The 17,874-nt window shown below is 49.9% G+C and overlaps 1 protein-coding gene across 1 annotated transcript in view; it reads left to right on the forward strand.

Annotated features, from left to right (window-relative positions):
• The window catches only part of LOC138364662 (uncharacterized), a 65,171-nt gene extending 48,606 nt beyond the window's left edge, over positions 1–16,565 (forward strand). Inside the window, exons 2-3 of the mRNA XM_069324638.1 lie at positions 6,266–7,499; positions 16,372–16,565. Coding sequence (XP_069180739.1) covers positions 6,266–7,499; positions 16,372–16,565 — 1,428 coding nt within the window. The remainder of the gene's footprint in view (positions 1–6,265; positions 7,500–16,371) is intronic.
• Positions 16,566–17,874: the final 1,309 nt, after the last annotated feature.

The following is a 17,874-nucleotide window of genomic DNA, read 5'->3' on the forward strand; positions in this document are numbered from 1 at the left end:
ATATTCCTTCTTATTTTTTCCCTTTACCGTTGGTATAAATCTCTCTTCGGCCTCCTGGCATTTCTGTATGACTAGGTCCATCATATCTTGGACTGTTTTTCCTCTAATTTCTTCCTCCCACTGCACTTCACCCAGATAGTCCCTTATCCTCATATAGTCCCCTTTCCTGTAGTCAGCTCTCCTTTCCCAGATCTCTTGTCCCATGGTCATAATTTTGAATTCCATCATGTAGTCAAAGACTAGGACACAATGGTCACTGGCCCCTAGAGGTATTTCATGCTCTAAATTCTCGATATCTTCTACGTTCTGGGTGAAAATCAGGTCTAATAGGCTCGGTGCATCTCCTCCTCTTTCCCTTGTGTCTTCCTTCACATGTTGTGTCAGGAAATTCCTGTCTATAACATCTACTAATTTTGCTCCCCACGTTTCATCCCCTCCATGGGGATTCCTTGATTCCCAATTTATCTCTCCATGATTTAGGTCCCCCATGATCAGCAGCTTCGCTCTCATTCTGTGGGCTAGTGTTGCTGCCTTCTGCAGTTCATCAATACATGCTTTGTTGTTGTCATCATACTCCTGCCTGGGTCTTCTACTGTTTGGTGGGGGATTGTAGATTACCATGATCACAATCTTCCTCCCATCTACTGTCAGAGTTCCATGTATGAAGCTTGTGCACTCATTGGTAACTCGATTTCCCAGGTCTTCAAACTTCCATTTCCGCTTTATTAGGAGTGCTACTCCCCCTCCCTGTCTCTGTGTCCTCTCTTTTCGTATCACCTGGTACCCTTCAGGAAAGATAGCATCTGAGATCATGTCATTAATTTTAGTTTCCACAATTGCAACTATGTCAGGATCTGCTTCACTCACTCTTTCTTTTATCTCTTCTGCTTTATTAGATACCCCATCAGCATTGGTGTACCAAACCTTGAGATTCTTCATGGAAACTCTTGTACCAGAGTTCTCCCTTTCTCTGGGGGTCTGGGGGGATCTGGGGGATGTCTGGGGGGTGACTGGGGGCAGAGGGGATCTGGGGGATCTGGGGGGTGTCTGGGGGATGACTGGGGGCGGGGAGGGTCCGGGGGATGTCCGGGGGGATCCAGGGGGTGTCTGGGGGGGTCCGGGGGGTGTATGGGGGGTGAAAGAGTTCAGGAGGGGTGCCTGGTGGAGGGGTGTGTGTGTGTGTACTCACCTAATTGCCTAATTGTGTGTGTGTGTGTGTGTGTGTGTGTGTGGGTGTGTGTGTGTGGGGTGTGTGTGGGTGTGTGTGTGTGTGTGTGTGTGTGTGTGTGTGTGTGTGTGTGTGTGTGTGTGTGTGTGTGTGTGTGTGTGTGTGTGCCGGCGGGGAGGAGGGGCTGCGACGGACCAGAAGGAACGTCTGGTCGTCACATCTTGGCAGGTCAAGGTATTTGTCTCAGAGATGTTGTGTGTTCGTGACTCACCCCAATTGCCTCTTAAGCTTGTTAGGGGCCTCGAAAGTAGGATATTATTTTTGTATTGAATAAATTGTGTTAAGTGTTATTTGGCATTTTAGTTCATTTTTTTCCATTTTAATTCTGAATATTTCATTTGGAGCTTCAATAAGGCTTTTGGCCTTATTCTCAAAGTCCAATAATAATTAAGTTCATTCAATTATTCATCAACTAGTGAAGGGATTAGAATAATAATTGGTTTCAAGTAACGGACATCTTCAAGAGGAAACTAGATAGTTTCCTCCAAGGAGTGCCGGACCAACCGGGCTGTGGGGGGTATGTGGGCCTGCGGGCCGCTCCAAGCAACAGCCTGGTGGACCAAACTCTCACAAGTCAAGCCTGGCCTCGGGCCAGGCTTGGGGAGTAGAACAACTCCCAGAACCCCATCAACCAGGTATCAACTATCAGCAAAATAAAACCTCTCAAGTCTTACCACCTCTTGTCCCAGCACAATGTTTTTTTTTCCTGACCCCCTTCCAAGTCCTATATAGTCGTGAGGGCTTGGCGCTTTCCCCTGATAGTTCCCTCTAAGTCGGTGGGGGTCGTGTCTTTGACCCCTTTGACCCCTGTCCTCAGGGTCAGGTCACTCTTAATTATGTTTAACCAGCACTGGTGGCCGCGTTTAACAACCTGTGCTAATTCTTCTCTCTGCTGGAATAGTCTTGTGGTGGTCTTGTAGTTTCAGGGAGGTTACCTTGAGATGGTTTCGGGGCTTAGCGTCCCTGCGGCCCGGTCCTCGACCAGGCCTGTTTTTTTTTGTTGCACCCCCCCCCCCCACCCCACCCTCCCCAGGAAGCAGCCCGTAGTAGCTGTCTAACTCCCAGGTACCTATTTACTGCTAGGTAACAGAGGCATCAGGGGCATTTTGCCCGTTTTGTCTCCGCCTCCACCGGGGATCGAACCCGGAACTTCAGGACTACGAATCCGAAACGCTGTCCACTCAGCTGTCAGGGCGCCCCTCAGCAGAACTGCTCCTACACACTGAACATGATCTTTATACACTGTTGAATGATTTGATTGTTGTCGCCGGAGACGGCTAGTTCATTGTGCACCCCAACTCCTCCACTTGGGCTGGACGGTAGAGCGACGGGCTCGCTTCTTGCAGGTCGGCGTTTAATCCCCTACCGTCCAAGTGGTTGGGCACCATTCCTTTCCCCCCTGTCCCATCTCCAAGTCCTGACCCCTTTCCATGTGCTATATAGTCGTAATGGCTTGGCGCTTTTCCCCCTTTCCCTTCTCACACTTAGATTAGATTATTGTGCACCTCATACTCATCCTGTGAGCGGTAGCGCAAAAAGGATTACAGAGGGCACAAAAGGTCTTTATATCAGACCTCAACGGAGATTATTACATTAACAATTTCATCTATCCTTCACACCTTATAATTACAATGTCAGATAGTTACAAAGAATGTTCTATTTCAAGAGCTATATATTTACAGTAAGTCATTACACTTTAATGGTAGGTCTTATCGCTAATACATAATTGTTGAGCAATGGGGATATTACAGAGTCATAGGGGAGCTTCTGTTTATTATTAGTCTTCACAATACACTACTTGTTTCTTAATCTCATATGTCGTTCATCTACTGGGAGCGAAATATGGATACAGTGCAAGGATTTCAGGTATTTTATCCTTAGTATTAAGATAGGTTGCCATATCATACAGCGTGAGTTTAGATTTATCTCTAAATGGCTCAATTTTACATTTAGAGATAATGTGAAATTGATAATGCAAAGACAGGGACACTCTCTCGAACACTATATCCAAGATATAGTGTTCGAGTGTGTGTCCCTGGCTTTGTCCACACACTTTATACTTTACTTCATCTAGAGCCTTATACAAGCCCAACTGCCAGAGATACTTGTAGCCAAGTCTTATACGAGCTGTGATAACATCTGTTAGTCTGCTGATGTTGTTACTGGCCCCCATGCACGTGTTTTACTGGCCCCCATACACGTGTTTTACTGGACCCCATACACGTGTTTTACTGGCCCCCATATACGTGTTTTACTGGCCCCCATACACATGTTTTACTGGCCCCCATACACGTGTTTTACTGGCCCCATACACGTGTTTTACTGGCCCCATACACATGTTTTACTGGCCCCCATACACATGTTTTACTGGCCCCCATACACGTCTTTTACTGGCCCCCATACACGTCTTTTACTGGCCCCCATACACGTCTTTTACTGGCCCCCATACACGTGTTTTACTGGCCCCCATACACGTGTTTTACTGGCCCCCATACACATGTTTTACTGGCCCCCATACACGTCTTTTACTGGCCCCCATACACGTGTTTTACTGGCCCCCATACACGTGTTTTACTGGCCCCCATACACGTGTTTTACTGGCCCCCATACACGTGTTTTACTGGCCCCCATACACATGTTTTACTGGCCCCCATACACGTGTTTTACTGGCCCCCATACACGTGTTTTACTGGCCCCCATACACGTGTTTTACTGGCCCCCATACACGTGTTTTACTGGCCCCCATACACATGTTTTACTGGCCCCCATACACGTGTTTTACTGGCCCCCATACACGTGTTTTACTGGCCCCCATACACGTGTTTTACTGGCCCCCATACACGTGTTTTACTGGCCCCCATACACGTGTTTTACTGACCCCCATACACGTGTTTTACTGGCCCCCACACAGTTGTTTTACTTGACACATTTCATTGTGATAAACAATGGACCTGCTAGTTCCAGTTTGCACTGTTCTACTCTCTTCAGATTCATCCAGGAGTTCTCGTCTAATGACACTTTTAAGGGACCTATTTGATAGCTCAAGATTATGAGAGATCCTGGATAGCCTTTGATGTAGTAACAGTAATCCAGGTGGATTAGCAAGGCCGCCACATGGCACTTAATATGTTGACCTGCATGATTGACCTTTGTTGACCTGCATGGTTGACCCTTGTTGACCTGCATGGTTGACCCTTGTTGACCTGCATGGTTGACCCTTGTTGACCTGCATGGTTGACCCTTGTTGACCTGCATGGTTGACCCTTGTTGACCTGCATGGTTGACCCTTGTTGACCTGCAGCGTTGACCCTTGTTGACCTGCATGGTTGACCCTTGTTGACCTGCATGGTTGACCCTTGTTGACCTGCATGGTTGACCCTTGTTGACCTGCAGCGTTGACCCTTGTTGACCTGCATGGTTGACCCTTGTTGACCTGCATGGTTGACCCTTGTTGACCTGACCCCTTCGTATTGCTTCTGACTGGGATTGGCCTGTAAGGTGAGAGTTGTTATAGTGTACGGCCAGCTGGTAGGCGGCGCGACTAGACATTCCAACTGTTGCTGCTCGGCTGTGGCATGGTGGTCGCTGGGTTGCAGTTGCTGATAGAGAGGGGAAATTTGGTGCTACTGGGATGGGAGGATATTGGATTTCTGGCGTGTTTGTTCCGTGGGGAGGGGGGGGGGTGAGGATTTAGAGGTGTTCCAGGGGTTTTGTTCCTTGTCATTCCTGGGAGCCGATCACTTCTACCTTACCTTGAGGTTACCTTGAGGTGCTTCCGGGGCTTAGTGTCCCCGCGGCCCGGTCGTCGACCAGGCCTCCTGGGTGCTGGACTGAGGTTGTGGCTGTTCATTCGTTATCCTGACTGCTGTTGTGGTTGTTTAAGATTCGCTACTTGGAACAAATTGTTCCAAGCAGCACGGGCTATGGTGAGCCCGCAATCGTTGTCCTGTCGCTTGTTTGACCTTGTCCTGCTGCTTGTATGTTGGGGGTGTTGCTCTTGCGTTTCCTCGGGTGAGGTGGTGGTGGGGGGGGGGAGGAAGGTTAGAGTTTGCGAGTGTTTCCTGTCTCAGGTCTCACTCTGCCCCCCTTTTCCTGTCTAGTGTGTGTGCGCACACACACACGCGCGTGTGTGTTACATAATCTGCCCCTATCCCCCCTCCCCCACCTCCCCTCCCCCACCTCCCCTCCCCCACCTCCCCTCCCCCCATTACCCACGAATAACTTGACCCACAATCAATACAACACTGAGAGTGTCTCCAAATATACTTGCTCTGATTTTATGTAATTTTGTTGACTTTTATTACAACGATATATTTGTTTCGTCTCTTCCCCCCCCCCCCCCCTCGGGCGAGACGCCTAGTGGTTTGTTTGGACTCCATACCTGCTTTAGTTGGTAATGAAATTAACTCATAACTTGGATAAACCTATTTCGGTGAACTTGGGCATGTTGGATGAAATTGGGTGATGTGAGGTTAGGTAGCTAGAGAAAGGTACTGGTACCGGTGGACAGGACAACACCCAGCCACTGTCTTGAGTACCAGGGCAACCAGATTCACGAAGCGGTTACGCAAGCACTTACGAACCTGTACATCTTTTCTCAATCTTTGGCGGCTTTGTTTACAATTATTAAACGGTTAATGAGCTCGGAAGCACCAGGAGGACTGTTTATAACAATAACAACAGTTGATTGGCAAGTTTTCATGCTTGTAAACTGTTTAATAAATGCAACTAAAACCGTCAAAGATTGAGGAAAGATGTACAGGTTCGTAATTGCTTGCGTAACTGCTTCGTTAATTTGGCGGGGGGGGGGGGATGGTATCTTTACTGTTTATTTTTGGCACCCTGTTATTCTTCTGATTACTCACCCCTCTTCTCCTTCCTCCTCCGCCACCCCCCTCCCCCTCTTCCTCTTATTTACCTCTTTGTGAGGGCGGGGAGGGTAGAGGTCAGGGGGGGAGGGAGAAGTGGGTCAGGAGAATATTAAACACCTGCACGAGGCTCGCTGGAGGTGTTTAGCATGTGTTGTGTTGTCAACAGTACCAGCGTGTCTATCACGCTACTGCTGCCTCCTCCTGCCTCCTCCTGTGTCCACCTGCCTCCACCTGTGTCCTTCTGTGTCCTCCTGTGTCCTCCTACCTCCTCCAGCCTCCTCCTGTGTCCTCCAGCCTCCTCCTGTGTCCTCTTGCCTCCTCTTGCCTCCTCTTGCCTCCTCTTGCCTCCTCTTGCCTCCTCTTGCCTCCTCTTGCCTCCTCCAGCCTCCTCCTGCCTCCTCCTACCTCTTCCAACCTCCTCCAGCCTCCTCCTGCCTCCTCCAGCCTCCTCCTGCCTCCTCCTACCTCTTCCAACCTCCTCCAGCCTCCTCCTGCCTCCTCCTGCCTCTTCCAACCTCCTCCAGCCTCCTCCAGCCTCCTCCTGCCTCCTCCTGCCTCCTCCTGTGTCCTCCTGCCTCCTCTTGCCTCCTCCTGCCTCCTCCAGCCTCCTCCTGCCTCCTCCTGCCTCTTCCAACCTCCTCCAGCCTCCTCCAGCCTCCTCCTGCCTCCTCCTGTGTCCTCCTGCCTCCTCTTGCCTCCTCCTGCCTCCTCCAGCCTCCTCCTGCCTCCTACCTCTTCCAACCTCCTCCAGCCTCCTCCTGCCTCCTCCTGTGTCTTCCTGCCTCCTGCCTCCTCCTGTGTCCTCCTACCTCCTCCTGCCTCCTCTTGCCTCCTCTTGCCTCCTCCTGCCTCCTCCAGCCTCCTCCTGCCTCCTCCTGCCTCTTCCAACCTCCTCCAACCTCCTCCTGCCTCCAGCCTCCTCCTGCCTCCTGCCTCCTCCTACCTCCTCCAACCTCCTCCAGCCTCCTGCCTCCCCTACATCCTCCAGCCTCCTCCTACCTCTTCCAACCTCCTCCTGCCTCCTCCAACCTCCTCCAGCCTCCTGCCTCCTCCTACCTCCTCCTGCCTCCTCCAGCCTCCTCCTGCCGCCTCCTGCCTCCTCCTACCTCCTCCTGCCTCCTCCAGCCTCCTCCTGCCTCTTCCAACCTCCTCCAACCTCCTCCTGCCTCCTCCTGCCTCCTCCAGCCTCCTCCTGCCTCCTCCAACCTCCTCCAACCTCCTCCTGCCTCCTGCCTCCTCCTGCCTCTTCCAACCTCCTCCAACCTCCTCCAGCCTCCTCCAACCTCCTCCTGCCTCCTCCAACCTCCTCCAGCCTCCTCCTGCCTCCTCCCTCCTCCTCCTGCCTCCTCCTGCCTCCTCCCTCCTCCTGCCTCCTCCTGCCTCCTCCTGCCTCCTCCTGTGTCCTCCTGCCTCCTCCTGCCTCCTCCTGTGTCCTCCTGCCTCCTCCAACCTCCTCCAACCTCCTCCAGCCTCCTCCTGCCTCCTCCCTCCTCCTCCTGCCTCCTCCTGCCTCCTCCCTCCTCCTGCCTCCTCCTGCCTCCTCCTGCCTCCTCCTGTGTCCTCCTGCCTCCTCCTGCCTCCTCCTGTGTCCTCCTGCCTCCTCCAACCTCCTCCAGCCTCCTCCTGCCTCCTCCCTCCTCCTCCTGCCTCCTCCTGCCTCCTCCTGCCTCCTCCTGCCTCCTCCTGTGTCCTCCTGCCTCCTCCAGCCTCCTCCTGCCTCCTCCCTCCTCCTCCTGCCTCCTCCTGCCTCCTTCTCCCTCCTCCTCCTGCCTCCTCCTGCCTCCTCCTGCCTCCTCCTGTGTCCTCCTGCCTCCTCCTGCCTCCTCCTGCCTCCTCCTGTGTCCTGCCTCCTCCAACCTCCTCCAGCCTCCTCCTGCCTCCTCTTGCCTCCTCCTGCCTCCTCCAGCCTCCTCCTGCCTCCTCCTGCCTCTTCCAACCTCCTCCAGCCTCCTCCAGCCTCCTCCCTCCTCCTCCTGCCTCCTCCTGCCTCCTTCTCCCTCCTCCTCCTGCCTCCTCCTGCCTCCTCCTGCCTCCTCCTGTGTCCTCCTGCCTCCTCCTGCCTCCTCCTGCCTCCTCCTGTGTCCTGCCTCCTCCAACCTCCTCCAGCCTCCTCCTGCCTCCTCTTGCCTCCTCCTGCCTCCTCCAGCCTCCTCCTGCCTCCTCCTGCCTCTTCCAACCTCCTCCAGCCTCCTCCTGCCTCCTCCCTCCTCCTCCTGCCTCCTCCTGCCTCCTCCTGCCTCCTCCTGTGTCCTGCCTCCTCCAACCTCCTCCAGCCTCCTCCTGCCTCCTCTTGCCTCCTCCTGCCTCCTCCAGCCTCCTCCTGCCTCCTCCTGCCTTTTCCAACCTCCTCCAGCCTCCTCCAGCCTCCTCCCTCCTCCTCCTGCCTCCTCCTGCCTCCTTCTCCCTCCTCCTCCTGCCTCCTCCTGCCTCCTCCTGCCTCCTCCTGTGTCCTCCTGCCTCCTCCTGCCTCCTCCTGCCTCCTCCTGTGTCCTGCCTCCTCCAACCTCCTCCAGCCTCCTCCTGCCTCCTCTTGCCTCCTCCTGCCTCCTCCAGCCTCCTCCTGCCTCCTCCTGCCTCTTCCAACCTCCTCCAGCCTCCTCCTGCCTCCTCCCTCCTCCTCCTGCCTCCTCCTGCCTCCTCCTGCCTCCTCCTGTGTCCTGCCTCCTCCAACCTCCTCCAGCCTCCTCCTGCCTCCTCCCTCCTCCTCCTGCCTCCTCCTGCCTCCTCCTGCCTCCTCCTGTGTCCTGCCTCCTCCAACCTCCTCCAGCCTCCTCCTGCCTCCTCCTGCCTCCTCCCTCCTCCTCCTGCCTCCTGCCTCCTCCTCACACATCTTTGCTAACTACCTGAGGAAGAGACAGGAACAGTCGCCGCCACACACAACTAAACAAGATGCAATAAGAGACAAGTAATTCGGGGAGTCAATGATATTGGACGACCGGCAGCTGGGAATGGGGGCCCAAGAGCCGAAGCTTGTCCCGCCGAGGGGGGGGGGAAGGTATGTATGGCAGGAAATGAATGCATGATGGAAGGGATGAGTAATGTGTATATTGTATTTTGCTTATTATTTTGTTTTTGGGGGAGACTATGATAACCTTTTTGTTCGACAAGTATGGTATATATATATATATATATATATATATATATATATATATATATATATATATATATAATGTCGTACCTAGTAGCCAGAACGCACTTCTCAGCCTACTATGCAAGGCCCAATTTGCCTAATAAGCCAAGTTTTCATGAATTAATGGTTTTTCGTCTACCTAACCTAACCTAACGTTTTAGGCTACCTAACCTAACCTATAAAGATAGGTTAGGTTAGGTTAGGTAGGGTTGGTTAGGTTCGGTCATATATCTACGTTAATTTTAACTCCAATAAAAAAAATGACCTCATACATAATGAAATGGGTAGCTTTATCATGTCATAAGAAAAAAATTAGAGAAAATATATTAATTCAGGAAAACTTGGCTTATTAGGCAAATTGGGCCTTGCATAGTAGGCTGAGAAGTGCGTTCTGGCTACTAGGTACGACATTATATATATATATATATATATATATATATATATATATATATATATATATATATATATATATATATATACCCATTATGTGCCTCTGTAGCCCTATCCACCACTGCCCACGGGATGGGTATGGGGTGCATAATAAAGAATGAAATTGAAAAAAATTCATCTCAACCTTTCCTGAGGCCAGGTTCGTTAAAGCGGCGGCCGCCCCACAATACGCATTATAAATTTTCTTCGTATTCTGCGTATTTTTACGTATTAATGCAGAATATGTAAAAAATTGATGAATGCGCTTTGGATAACGGCAGCTGCTTTAACGAACCTGGCCTGAGGACTGGTTTGTGTGTGTACATACATATTGTTGTCCATCTTTATGTCTGTCTGATTTATCCATGTGTCTGTCTGTGTCCCTGTCTACGTCCCTGTCTACGTCCCTGTCTACCTAACTTACTCTGTTTTCTGTCAAAAGGTTAAGGTTTATACAAACATTGACTTAGTTAAGGAAGCCTTCCTGAGGCTTGGTTCATTCCATCCAGTGGCCGATCCTAGAGAACCATTCAGCATTTTGCAGCATATGTTGCTCATTCAAAATCAGAATTTTCTCAAATATAAATCAAATTAAATATTAGCATATTTTTTGCATTTTTAGGCGTGGGTTAAGTTAGGTGGTTTTGTAGGTTCTGTTGGCGATTATTTGTACTTGTAGGAGGTGAGTGAAGCATTTACGGAGAGTTGTGATTTCGAACAGAGACTTCCCAGCTGTGTCTGGGTACAAGTGACAGGATGAACAACCCAGCGGGTTTTCTTCCTATTGGGGAGTGTTGTACACGCTGCTATGGCGGGGTGTCCACTCACAAGATGAGTGGCGCTGCCCAATACTGTCACTATGGCGGGGTGTCCACTCACAAGATGAGTGGCGCTGCCCAATAAACTCGCCCCTCGGGGCAAAATTTAAAAAATTTAAATTTTGAACAGAGGACGTCACCGAATATTTCTTCGGGGGAAGTGTTCGAACGTCATCAGTTGAGAGTTGTGGAGAACTTGTGGTCGTTTGGAACACACACACTATAACAGCCCTTTGATTTGGTGTTTGGCTTAGGCCTATCAGCCTATCAGAGGGTTATTAAGGCCAAGACACAATAGCTGACTGATCAACTGCCGAGTGAACACTGGTCCTGTACAGTGCCCGGGACTAAAGTGGACTCGAGAGTATATACACCAAGGATGTGCCCCTGGGTGTGTATATCCCGTTATACCGGTGGGGTATAATGGGGTATACACCCATTACAGGTACCGGAGGGGTAGGCGGCACCTACCGGAGGTGAACTTAGTAATACGCTGATGTTCCTCTTATCTCCCCGAGTTTATTTGGGTAAGATAAGAGGTTAGGAGGAGACGGGGTGTTGGCGGGGGGAGCTCATCTTATCTTGGAGGGAGGGACGGGGGGGGGGGCTTATTAAGAGCCGGTGAGGGGACAGTTGACCCCCATGCAACATGATCTGGCCCACTGGTTCCGTATCCTGCTGCGTGTCGTATCCTGCTGCGTGTCGTATCCTGCTGCGTGTCGTATCCTGCTGCGTGTCGTATCCTGGTGTGTCGTATCCTGCTGCGTGTCGTATCCTGCTGCGTGTCGTATCCTGCTGCGTGTCGTATCCTGCTGCGTGTCGTATCCTGCTGCGTGTCGTACCCTGCTGCGTGTCGTATCCTGGTGTGTCGTATCCTGCTGCGTGTCGTATTCTGCTACGTGTCGTATCCTGCTGCGTGTCGTATCCTGGTGTGTCGTATCCTGCTGCGTGTCGTATCCTGCTGCGTGTCGTATCCTGGTGTGTCGTATCCTGCTGCGTGTCGTATCCTGGTGTGTCGTATCCTGCTGCGTGTCGTATCCTGCTGCGTGTCGTATCCTGGTGTGTCGTATCCTGCTGCGTGTCGTATCCTGGCGCGTGCGTCGTACGCTGCCGTATCCATTTGTGTGGCTGCATTATTCCCAGTCTGTTGGACGTTACCATATACCATTGTGTGCCTTGTCTATTGTGTTGATGGTGAGCAATAACATCCGCTGTTGGTTGTGGAAGAGTTGCAGAGTTGTGGGTAATGAGCCCAGGAAGTGGACCCGTGTGTGTGGGTGTGGGTGTGGGTGTGGGTGTGGGTGTGTGTGTGTGTGTGGGTGTGGGTGTGGGTGTGGGTGTGGGTGTGTGTGTGTGTGTGTGTGTGTGTGTGGGTGTGGGTGTGTGGGTGTGGGTGTGGGTGTGTGTGTGTGTGTGTGTGGGTGTGTGTGTGTGTGTGGGTGTACTCGTCTATTTGTACTCACCTATTTGTGCTTGCAGGATCGAGCATTGACTCTTGGATCCCGCCTTTCTAGCTATCGGTTGTTTACAGCAATGACTCTTGTCCCATTTCCCTATCATACCTAGTTTTAAAAGTATGAATAGTATTTGCTTCCACAACCTTTTCCCCAAGTGCATTCCATTTTTCCACTACTCTCACGTTAAAAGAAAACTTCCTAACATCTCTGTGACTCATCTGAGTTTCCAGTTTCCACCCATGTCCCCTCGTTCTGTTATTATTACGTGTGAACATTTCATCTATTTCCACTTTGTCAATTCCCCTGAGTATTTTATATGTCCCTATCATATCTCCTCTCTCCCTTCTTTTCTCTAGTGTCGTAAGGTTCAGTTCCTTCAGCCGCTCTTCATATCCCATCTCTCGTAACTCTGGGACAAGCCTCGTCGCAAACCTCTGAACCTTCTCCAGTTTCTTTGTGTTTCTTCAGGTGGGGGCTCCATGATGGCGCGGCATACTCTAAGACTGGCCTCACGTAGGCAGTGTAAAGCGCCCTAAAAGCCTCCTCATTTAGGTTTCTGAATGAAGTTCTAATTTTCGCCAGTGTAGAGTACGCTGCTGTCGTTATCCTATTTATATGTGCCTCAGGAGTTAGATTAGGTGTCACATCCACTCCCAGGTCTCTTTCTCGAATCGTTACAGGTAGGCTGTTCCCCTTCATTGTGTACTGTCCCTTTGGTCTCCTGTCACCTGATCCCATTTCCATAACTTTACATTTACTGGTGTTAAACTCCAGTAGCCATTTCCCTGACCATCTCTGCAGCCTGTTTAAGTCCTCTTGGAGGATCCTACAATCCTCGTCTGTCACAACTCTTCTCATTAATTTTGCGTCATCCGCAAACATTGACATGTATGATTCCACTCCTGTAAACATATCATTTACGTAAATTAGAAAGAGGATTGGTCCCAGCACCGATCCTTGAGGTACTCCACTTGTTACTGTTCGCCAGTCCGACTTCTCGCCCCTTACCATTACCCTCTTACCATTGTGTGTGTGTGTGTGTGTGTGTGTGTGTGTGTGTGTGTGTGTGTGGGTGTGGGTGTGGGTGTGTGTGTGTGTGTGTGTGTGTGTGTGTGGGTGTGGGTGTGTGTGTGTTCCTCTTGGTCAACACTGTGGTAATAACCTCTTTTCTCCACCTTAAATAATTCAGTGTTAATCAAAGAAACAAATCTCTGTTTATGAATGGTTGGGTATTTATGGTTGCCTAGGGGGGAGGAGTTACTGTGGGGGGGAGCATGGGGGTAGGTGGAGGAGTTACTGTGGGGGGAGCATGGGGGTAGGTGGAGGAGTTACTGTGGGGGGAGCATGGGGGTAGGTGGAGGAGTTACTGTGGGGGGGAGCATGGGGGTAGGTGGAGGAGTTACTGTGGGGGGGAGCATGGGGGTAGGTGGAGGAGTTACTGTGGGGGGAGCATGGGGGTAGGTGGAGGAGTTACTGTGGGGGGGAGCATGGGGGTAGGTGGAGGAGTTACTGTGGGGGGGAGCATGGGGGTAGGTGGAGGAGTTACTGTGGGGGGGAGCATGGGGGTAGGAGGAGGAGGAGTTACTGTGGGGGAATGTGACTTGGGGGAGAGAGGTGGTCAAGGCGGGTACAGGAGCAGCAGCTCAACATCAGCAGTGACCACCACAGCTGAGCGTCTTGAGGCGTTGACCACTGCGTCATGCTGCTTCCCTTCCCTTGGGAGACGCAGGAGGCCAGGACCTGGTAGCGTGGGAGATCTAAATTACTCTGGGTGTGTGTGGGAGACAGTGGGAGTGTGGGAGAGAGAGGGAGGATGATATAAAAATGTTACGAAGGACCAGTCGGGCTGTGGCGGGTATGTGGGCCTGCGGGCTGCTCCAAGCAACAGCCTGGTGGACCAAACTCTCACAAGTCGAGCCTGGCCTCGGGCCGGGCTTGGGGAGTAGAACAACTCCCAGAACCCCATCAACCAGGTAATGGTGTGTATGTGAGGCCTATTTCCCCCCCGTCACCAGGAACCTGTGATCCCCATTCCCCCACGCCTCGTAGTTTGGTGACACTTGCGCACCTGTGAAGACAGAAGCATTTGAGCACATCTCATCAGTACCTAAAAGGCCAGGTTTTTGACAAAGATTTCGAAGGGTTACATTATAACGCCATGGGTACAACCAGGCCAGGAGGCGGGTTCAAGAGCTAGACCTCACGCCCTGGTATACACGCATAGGTAAGTACTGATAGGTACTTGTCTAAGTCAAAAGATAATAGGGTAATAGAATAGGGTACTGGGCCCTAAAATGGGTGGCCATCTCTGCACGCTGAATACTGCAGTTCCATTCTTTCTTCCCCCCCCCCCTTTACATCCCCTCCCTCCCCCCACCACCTCCCCTCCATGTTCCCCCCATCACCCCACATTGCCCCCCCCCAGCCCCATCTCCCCCCCCCCCTCATCCAACCCCACCTCCCCGCAGGTAAACATTGGTCTCTGGACTTAATTAAATTCAGATATTCCCTGCGAGTACCAGCTGTGGCGCCAGTCACTCCGCCTCCACTAATATATATATATATATATATATATATATATATATATATATATATATATATATATATATATATATATATATATATATATATATATATATGACTGAAAACTCTCACCCCAGAAGTGACTATGAATGGTTGAGTTTTCAGTCGCATATAGTCCTGGGGACCATTCAGGCTGGTTCGCATATATATATATATATATATATATATATATATATATATATATATATATATATATATATATATATATATATATTTATATATTTATATATAAAATGTCGTACCTAGTAGCCAGAACGCACTTCTCTGCCTACTATGCAAGGCCCGATTTGCCTGATAAGCCAAGTTTTCATGAATTGTTTTTCGACTACCTAACCTAACCTAACTTTTTCAGCTACCTAACCTAACCTATAAAGATAGGTTAGGTTAGGTTAGGTAGGGTTGGTTAAGTTCGGTCATATATGTACGTTAATTTTAACTCCAATTAAAAAAAAATTGACGTCATACATAATGAAATGGGTAGCTTTATCATTTCATAAGGAAAAAAATAGAGAAAATATATTAATTCATGAAAACTTGGCTTATTAGGCAAATCGGGCCTTGCATAGTAGGCTGAGAAGTGCGTTCTGGCTACTAGGTACGACATTATATATATATATATATAAATATGTTTCTCTCTTTCCCCCCTCCCCCCCCTCTCTCTCTCTCTCTCTCCCCCCCTCTCTCCCCCCTGGGGGAGGGCAGGTGGGGTAGGGCGGGTGGGCAGGTGGGGGAGGGTAAGCAGTGGAGGTGTACAAGAGACACTTGGCACTGCGGACTCAGGAGTGGAGGAAGTGTTCAGGGGGGGGGTGGGGGGCCGATTGATTTTTGTGAATGGGTGGAGGTCGCAGTGCGGCCGTAACCCAGTTAGTGAATATGTGGCCTGGCTTCCTCCCTCCTTCCCTTCCTCGACCTCTTACCCATCTCATACTCCTCCTTTCCCCCCCTCCCTTCCTGGGCCCCAAGCTTACCCATCTCCCACTCCTTCCTTCCTTCTCTACTGTAATATATTATTTCATACATTTCTTCTCTCTGTCTTAAAAATTTTCTTCATACCAGACTTTCGTCTTGACAGTCTTACTGTATGTTCCCCTTGCCTCGCTACCTTGCCTCCCTGACGTCCTAGTAGTCCAGGACTACCTGGACTGGACCCATGCTTCCTTGCGGCCGTTCCCAGGATCAATGTCACTGCGGCCCGGTCGCTGACTAAGCCTGTTGACCTGGTCAGGCTTAGTCCAACAGCCTGGTCAGCCAGGCTGTTGGACGCGGCAGCTCTCTGTCCTACCCATTACAACTCGCTTGGAGATGGTCGACAAGTTCATTTACAAAGGCATTCTCCCTTGTTCCATTTTTTACGACTGAATATCAGAGCCACGAGCCTAGAGTTCGTGGTTTTCTTTGGTTTTTGGTTTAATCGTCTTGCAGTGGCTGCCTTCTAACTGTCTGGTAGTTCGTCAATATTTAACGAGTTATTTCTTGGCTAGTGACCAGCTCCTTGGCCATCTTGGCCCCCTTGCCTAGTCCCTGGTAAGTTATATGTTCTCTAGAGACTCTTGGTTCGTTGGAGACCCTCAGCTCGGGCAGTGCCTCTTGCTTTGATGTGAAATTTTGTTTTTAGATTCTCTTGTTGGGCTTCACATATTTCCTTATTGTTTTCTGTGAAAGTTCCTCACTTAGTTTTTTATCGTTTTCTGTGACAGTTGGTCACTTCCTTGTTGTTCTCTGTGAGAGTGTGTCTGGGTCCATTTAGTTATGTCTCTCCTACATCAGTTTTTCTGACAATAAAGTTTTGAACCAAAGTTTGGATGGAACTTAGCATGTTGTCAATACAGTTTTTTTTCGCCCACTCCACATCCAGGCGCCCACTCCACACCCAGGCGCCCACTCCACACCCAGGCGCCCACTCCACACCCAGGCGACCACTCCACACCCACGCGCCCACTCCACACCCACGCGCCCACTCCACACCCACGCGCCCACTCCACACCCACGCGCCCACTCCACACCCACGCGCCCACTCCACACCCACGCGCCCACTCCGCTAAACCTTAGCTAGAGGTCTCTGAGGGCGTTACATCAAAAGCTGCGGTGCTTGACGCCTGGATGGTTGTGGCCCCTCACATTGTTCCTCATCCCCTCCCCCCCAGCCGGCCCCAGACCTCTCCCCTCCCCCCAGCACGGTGCCACACGGTGCCACACGGTGAGGGAGGTGGGAAGGGTGAGGGTGGATGTTGGAAGACAAGGAAGGAGAGAGGGGGGAAAAAAGTGGAGATGGGGGGGGGGGGAGTGAGGGATGTTGAAGGAGAGGGGGGGGAGGGGGAAGTCCCGGGCGCCGCCGGGTATCACATCTAGTTTGTACGCGCGCGCGTGCGCGGCCGCACAACCCATGCTTCTGTTTAAACAGTACTTAATAGTAACGGTGTGGCCCACCGTGCATATACTGACGTAATGGACAGAAAGTACAATTATGTACTTTTCAATTTGGACAACCCGGAAAAGGTTTTGTAATGCTAATAAAACATAATCTAACCTTCCTAGGCCTACCACACACTATCTTAGGCCTAATATAGTACATCTATGTACTATACTGGGCCTAATGAATACTTAAGTTTGGTTTAGCTTTATTTTTTCCAGACTTTGTAAAGTGTATAGTGCCAAATTCTACTATATATAATTGTCCAATACGTCAATATATGTTCTATGGGCCACATAGTCACAGAAAGTACTATCTAAAACGGGAGGATGGATTGTTATATATATATATATATATATATATATATATATATATATATATATATATATATATATATAATATATATGTCGTACCTAGTAGCCAGAACGCACTTCTCAGCCTACTATGCAAGGCCCGATTTGCCTAATAAGCCAAGTTTTCCTGAATTAATATATTTTCTCTAATTTTTTTCTTATGAAATGATAAAGCTACCCATTTCATTATGTATGAGGTCAATTTTTTTTTATTGGAGTTAAAATTTACGTAGATATACGACCGAACCTAACCAACCCTACCTAACCTAACCTATCTTTATAGGTTAGGTTAGGTAGCAGAGAAAGTTAGGTTAGGTTAGGTTAGGTAGGTTAGGTAGTCGAAAAACAATTAATTCATGAAAACTTGGCTTGTTAGGCAAATCGGGCCTTGCATAGTAGGCTGAGAAGTGCGTTCTGGCTACTAGGTACTGGCTACTACTAATATATATATATATATATATATATATATATATATATATATATATATATATATATATATATATATATATATATATATATATATATATATATATATAGTAGCCAGTACCTAGTAGCCAGAACGCACTTCTCCTTGCATAGTAGGCTGAGAAGTGCG

This window comes from Procambarus clarkii, chromosome 14 (genome assembly GCF_040958095.1).
Source record: "Procambarus clarkii isolate CNS0578487 chromosome 14, FALCON_Pclarkii_2.0, whole genome shotgun sequence".
Lineage (NCBI taxonomy): Eukaryota > Metazoa > Arthropoda > Malacostraca > Decapoda > Cambaridae > Procambarus > Procambarus clarkii.